We start from the raw sequence: 6,384 nt of genomic DNA on the forward strand, positions 1-6,384 counted from the left end.
TCCACCCCTGCCCCCCTTGTCGCCTCCTTCTGACGCCCCCTCCCACCTCACCTCTGCCTCTTTCCTGCTGTCCTCTGCCTCCTGTTTGCAATCGATCTGTCTGACTCTCTTTTCCTCTCTGTCTTTCTTTTGCCCCTTCGTTGTCTCTCTCTGTGTCTCTCGTTACCTGGTAATCCGGACACTGCTGACATACTCTGTTTTGTTTTGGTGTAATGTCTAGCTTTATTTGCAGCTCCTACAGCAGTCAGCCTCCTCGGGGAACCTCAATGCACTGAGCAACCTACATCCCATGGCTGGTGAGTACCTCTGACCTGGCCGTGCCTTATTGCATGCAACCCTAACTTGGCAGACAATGGTGGGGCCCAGCTCACAGTTGAACAGTGTAACAGTCCTACCCATCAAGCATATCTGTGGATGTTTAGCTGACACTGCTGTTTAGTCTCTGGGTCCCACTTTGTGACAGGGTGGGTGTGCTCTCTATCTCTGGTAGCAGGTATGATTGAAATTGAGGATCTTGGGCCTTAAGACCCATACCTGAAGGTTTTCCTCTGGGATTCATGGTTCATCTCCCATGAGTCTTATACTTGCTGTTTCAGGCTGTGCCTCTATGTTGCATGAATACAATGTTTCATTCCCTTTCAGGCCTGAATGCCATGCAGCTACAGAACCTTGCTGCTCTGGCTGCAGCGGCAAGTGCAGCTCAGAACACATCACCAGGCACCAATGCATTGACAACAGGCAGCAGTCCCCTGAATGCACTGACCTGTTCAGGTAAGGTTGTCAAGACATTGAGCAGGACCACAGTTGCTGAATGCTTTAATCTGTTCATGAAAGGGCACCTAATCCTTCTCCCAAAACCTTAAGGGAATGGCTTTTCTCTTTGTCTTAAAACCTGTTATCATCTTGTACCCTTCATCATATCTCTCCTCAGTTTCTGTTGTTCTATGGAGAACCACCCTGGCATTCCCATTCAAATCTTGTAGTTAAAATCGCTCAACCCCCCGTGGTACCATTCTCGTAATATCTTTTCTGCGTTCTCTTAGGGGCACTCATATTCTTCTGAAAGTACAGAAACCAGAACTAAACAAAAAATTGCTGGAGGTTTGTGACCTAACCAGAACTTTATAAAGGGTCAGCATAATCTTAATAAAACCACAAACTTTGGATGCTGAAGATCTGAAAGAAAAGCTGGAAAAATTCAGCAAGTTTGGCAGCATCTGAGAAGAAAGGAGAGTTAACATGTCAACCTCAGTGAAAGGAGGAGGGGCCAGAGAAGAATCACATGACTCAATGTTGCCTTCCGTTTACCAATATTTCCACATAAGCTGAGTTTCTCCAGTAGTTTGTTTTTATTTCAGCCAAATGTTCTTGTTTCAGTACTTGATGCCTCTCTCGATATTGCATGATATCAAAACTTTGTTTTGTGGAGATCAGGACAAATCCAAAAAAGCCACGTTTCAAACTGTCAGAAATTTTGTGACAGGATAAAATGGTTGACAAGTGGTTGGCAGAGACATCATGATGAGGTTTCCTCTCAATTCTGTCTTCCTCAATCGGATCCCCACCCCCTTCAGCCTGCACTGACTCAGGGAAAACAAACCAGGTCTGCAATCTCTCCTCATATCTGAGACTTTTCATCTCGGGCAACATCCCTGTGAATCTCCTGTTCGTCCCCTCTAGTGCAATCATGTCCTTCCAATGATATTGCAACCAGAACTGCACACCGTATTCTACCTGTGGTCCAATCATTGTTTTCTAAACACGCAAATAGAAAGTGGGCCTTGTCATTAGTGCTTCATCTGGAGGCTCACTGATGATCCCTAGTAGGGTGACGAAACATCTGAAAATGAACCTTCCAGCTCAGTGAGCAAACCTACATCCAGAACCTCAACCTGAGCTACAAATCTTCTCAAAACTCACTAATGGTTTTATAAAGTTGTAACAAGGCTTTCTTGATCCTCTATTCTACACCCTGCCAATGAATGCAGCATACCTTCTGCCTTTTTCACCACCCTGTCTATCCGTGCTGACATCTTCAGAGATTTGTGGACTTGTACATCAAGGTTACTTTGTTCTTCAGTACTCCCTAAGGGCCTATCATTCATTGTGTATTTCCTTCTCTTGTTAGACCTGCCAAAATGCATCACCTTACACTTATCAGCATAAGTGATATTTAATAGCTGGTCAGAGGTGAATCACTGGATGACTGGAGGTGTATTGTTCCTTTGGTCACATAGCGATAGGCCAGGTAATTATAGACTTGAAAGTCCGATGTAAATGGTGTTCCATCTGCTATTGCTCTGCCCAGTTTTTCAGCTGATCAATATTAGACTATCGCCTGAGACCATCCTCCTCACTATCAACAGCGCCATCAATCGTCAAGTCATCTGCCAACTTGCTAATTATACCTTCTACATTGTCAATGACTTGAATAGATAACAAATAGCAATGGTTGCTACACTGCTGGTCACAGCCTTCCAAACACAAGAACAACCCTCCACCATCGTCCTTTGTCTCCTATTTGGAAGCCAGTTCTGTATCCAGTCTGCCAACTTGTCTTGGATCCATCATGAGCTCTTACATTTTGGGCCAACCCCGTCCATGTGGGACCTTGTGAAAGGCCTTACCGAAATCGATGAAAATCCCAATAGCTGCACTACCCTCATTGATATATTTTGTCACCTTTTCAAAAATGTAACTAAATTAGCCAGGCAGGATCTTTGTCCAACCAATTCATGTTGACTGTGCCTGATCAATCTTTGCCTTTCTAAGTGTTAATTAATCCTTTCCTTCACCACTTTTTCCAATAATTTCCCCACCATTTACATCGGACTTTCAAGTCTATAATTACCTGGCCTATCGCTATGTGACCAAAGGAACAATACACCTCAGGTCATCCAGTGATTCACCTCTGACCAGCTATTAAATATCACTGCCAGAGCCCCAGCTATCTGCTCCGATGCCTCCATAGCAACCTGGCCCTCATTGGGCCCTGGAGATTCATGGCTTTATGGTTGATCAAACATCTTGTACCTCCTCCTTACTCATCCCAAGATATTCTAGACCTACACCATCCCAACTAACATTTCCAGGTAGAATGTGAATACAAACGAAAAATATTCATGTAAGACCCCACCCATATCATTTGGCTCCAGGCTCAGATTGTCCCTTTGGTTTCTAATAGGCCCCACTCTTTCCCTGGTAATCCTCTTACACTTAACGTATTTACTAAATGCCTTTGGTTTTTCCATAATCTTTGCCGTACAGCATGAAAACAGACCCTCCAATTTCTCCATGACGGCCAAGTTTCCCAAACTAAATTTAGTCCCACCTGCCTGCATTTGGCCCACATCTCTCTAAACCTTTCCTATTCATATACCTGTCCAAATGTCTTTTAAATGTTGTTACTGCATCTATCAACTGGACATCTACCAATTCCTCCAGTCAGTTCATCCGATATATGAACGGTCAGCACGGGACAGGGACAAAAGGCTTTTCTTGATGTGACATAGTTGGGGCTCTAATAATGGGGCAGGTTGAGGAGCAAATGCAGCTGATTTTAAAGTGATGAGGAATGCAGTTGGATCAGTTATGGGAAAGCAGAAGGAAAAGGTGAAGAAAGCTCACTGAAAAAAAGCCAAATTTGGTGATTTGGAAAAGGATCTGGAAATGTCTGAAATTTCTTAGGGGCAGCGCGTTGGCTCAGTGGTTAGCATTGCTGCCTCACAGCGTCAGGGACCCGGGTTTGATTCCAGCCTTGGGTGACTGTCAGTGTGGAGTTTGCACATTCTCCCTGTGTCTGCGTGGGTTTCCTCCAAAGATGTGCAGGTCAGGTGAATTGGCCAAGCTAAATTGCCCATTGTGTTCAGGGATGTGTAGAGTAGGTACATCAGGAGTAAATATAGGGGAATAGGTCTGCCTGGGTTACTCTTCAAGAGGGCCAGTGTGGACTTGTTGGGCCGAAGGGCCTGTTTCCACACTGTAGGGATTCTATATAAATAAAAGAACCACCCACCGTTTGAAAAAGTTGCCCCTCAGGTTGCTTTAAAACCTTTCTCCTCTCACCTTAAAACTATAAAGAATATTATTAAATTGGAGAGGGTTTGGAAAAGATTTACCAGGATGTTGCTGGGAATGGAGGGTTTGTGTGATACGGAGAGGCTGGGTAGGCTAGGACTTTTTTTCACGGGAGCCTAGGAGGTTAAGGTTTATAAAACCATGAGGAGCATAGATAAGATGAATAGCAAAAGTCTTTTCCCTTGGGTGGGGGAGTTCAAAATTAGGGTTTGTGTGCTAGTTTTATTTCCAATGTTCATAAGATGTGGATATTGCTAACAATTGTCCAGATGCCAATTTTGGGTCAACCACATTATCAGCATTTCTGATGGAGCCTGCCTCAGTAAATCCATTTGCTTTGTAGCCTTTAAGTTACTTCATTCCAAGCAATCATGAAAACAAAGCACTGGAGAAATTCGGCAGATCTGGCAGTGTATGTGAAGAGAGCAATAGCGTTAATGTTTCAAGTCCAATGTGACTTTTTGTTCTGTTCCAGTCCCCACTCCACATAGAGGACACATTGTTGACTGCAGTGTGTGGCGCTGTTGAGATTGGCAGCTTGGGTTATACCCATTTGAAAGGGATGTATCCAAACGTTTTGTCCTTGTTCAATTTTTTTGTCTGATGTTTTGACTCTCGCGTTCCTCCTTTCACTGCAGGGTCTTCAAGCAGTAACAGTACCAGCTCCTCATCGGTGAACCCAATGGCATCGCTGGGGGCTCTGCAGACACTGGCAGGGGCATCGGGCGGTCTCAACGTCAGCTCTTTAGCAGGTGAAGGGCATGCTGTTCCTATCAGCGCAGACGTGAAGCAAGTTTCCAGCAGCAACAAGTCTGATGTTGCATTTAGTTTTAGCATTTTATCAATGTGTGTGGACCTGACAAAAATGGAAGCCTTTTCTGCAGCACAGCCGCTACTTGTCAGGCCATGTTCAGAAGCTTTCAGTCAGTGTAACTGAACTAGCGGGCCACGTGGTCATAGTGACTGCATCTCTGTTGGGTTTTTATGTAACTCTGGCCTGGGGTAGAGGGGCCAGACTCTGGTCGGGTGGAATTGAGAGATGTTGAACTCCTGTCTAATGAGAAAGGTGTATGTAGGTCATTGATTCCTGTGTTTGTTTGGAGTTGGGGTGGGGGGATGGGGAAGGGAAGGTGGAAATGGGAAGTTGGACTCCAGTCTGCTGTGGGGTTTTAGTAAGTTATGTACTAACCAGGGCTTGGTGTTGGTCAGGCCTTGTTGCTTCATGATGAGCTAGTGTAACACATCCTGCAAGCTGATGATGAACGGTGCTGTTGATCCCCAGGTATGGCGGCTTTGAATGGAGGGCTTGGATCTGGAGGCCTGTCGAATGGTACAGGCAGTGCCATGGACGCTCTGACCCAGGCATACTCAGGGATTCAGCAGTACGCAGCTGCAGCACTCCCCTCCCTCTACAACCAGTGTCTCCTCAGCCAACAGAGCCTCAGTGCAGCCGGAAGTCAGAAAGAAGGTAAGTGGGAACATCCACAAGGCACTGAATGTTCTTGAGCACCAGGCGAAGCATGGCATCTTCGGCCAACTGGAGGATTGTGCTGGAGTATTAGCCATGTACTCTGCTCAACAGGCACATGATGGGACAGGCAAGGGGCTTAGCTTGGATGACAGGTGGAGGGCTCCCCTGCACTGGCTTCCCTTCTGAAAGGAACATGCACGGCAGCAGTGAGTTCTTGAGAGTGAACCTGGTCGATCAAGATGGCACGTCCTAGCCATGTCCATTCTGACACTCCCCTCACAGTTTCCTCATGTTAGTGTGAGCAGCCGTGGAATCTGTGTCAAGTTAACTTGTACCAATGTGAGTCCCTCATTATGCCATGTTTAAACACCCATGGTGCTATGCAAATGAAGCAGCTATCTGGTGTTGAAAGGATTGGAGAATCAGATTAGGTGTGTGTGGGATGGCGGGGGTGGTGGTAATCTGTTGTGTGGTGTGGTGTGGGGTGAAGGATATGTCAGGGCCTGGAGATGATTTGGAGGGATGTCAGGACACCAGAAGGCTGTGGGTGTGGCAGGGTGTATGAGCCTGCCCTTTGTGAATGCGTGTGTGAGTTCAAGGATTGGATTTGGGGTGGGATGTGAGATTCACTCCAACTGATGGTGATTTTCTTTTTCCTCCTCCCTTCATTTCTCTCTGTCTATTCACACTGCTATCTCTCCGGGCGGTTTTAACTCGTCTCTTACTGGCTCTTTTGCCCCCTGTGTCTGACTACTTTACCTCATCTCTCTCCGGCTCATTAAACCTAATTTTGGGTTCTTATAAACCCAACCTGTTTGGCTCTTTTACAACCCCTC

The 6,384-nt window shown here is 45.9% G+C and overlaps 1 protein-coding gene across 5 annotated transcripts in view; it reads left to right on the plus strand.

The window, feature by feature from the left end:
* Positions 1 to 6,384, plus strand: part of celf1 (cugbp, Elav-like family member 1) — a 109,905-nt gene that overhangs the window by 93,729 nt on the left and 9,792 nt on the right. For 4 of the 5 annotated variants that reach the window (XM_043706334.1, XM_043706337.1, XM_043706335.1 and 1 more), the window contains 4 exons: positions 221 to 296; positions 643 to 771; positions 4,716 to 4,829; positions 5,360 to 5,545. In XM_043706334.1, coding sequence (XP_043562269.1) covers positions 221 to 296; positions 643 to 771; positions 4,716 to 4,829; positions 5,360 to 5,545 — 505 coding nt within the window. The remainder of the gene's footprint in view (positions 1 to 220; positions 297 to 642; positions 772 to 4,715; positions 4,830 to 5,359; positions 5,546 to 6,384) is intronic. The other variant, XM_043706333.1, reaches the window with a different exon arrangement.

This window comes from Chiloscyllium plagiosum, chromosome 16, assembly GCF_004010195.1.
Source record: "Chiloscyllium plagiosum isolate BGI_BamShark_2017 chromosome 16, ASM401019v2, whole genome shotgun sequence".
In the NCBI taxonomy this organism is placed as follows: Eukaryota; Metazoa; Chordata; class Chondrichthyes; order Orectolobiformes; family Hemiscylliidae; genus Chiloscyllium; species Chiloscyllium plagiosum.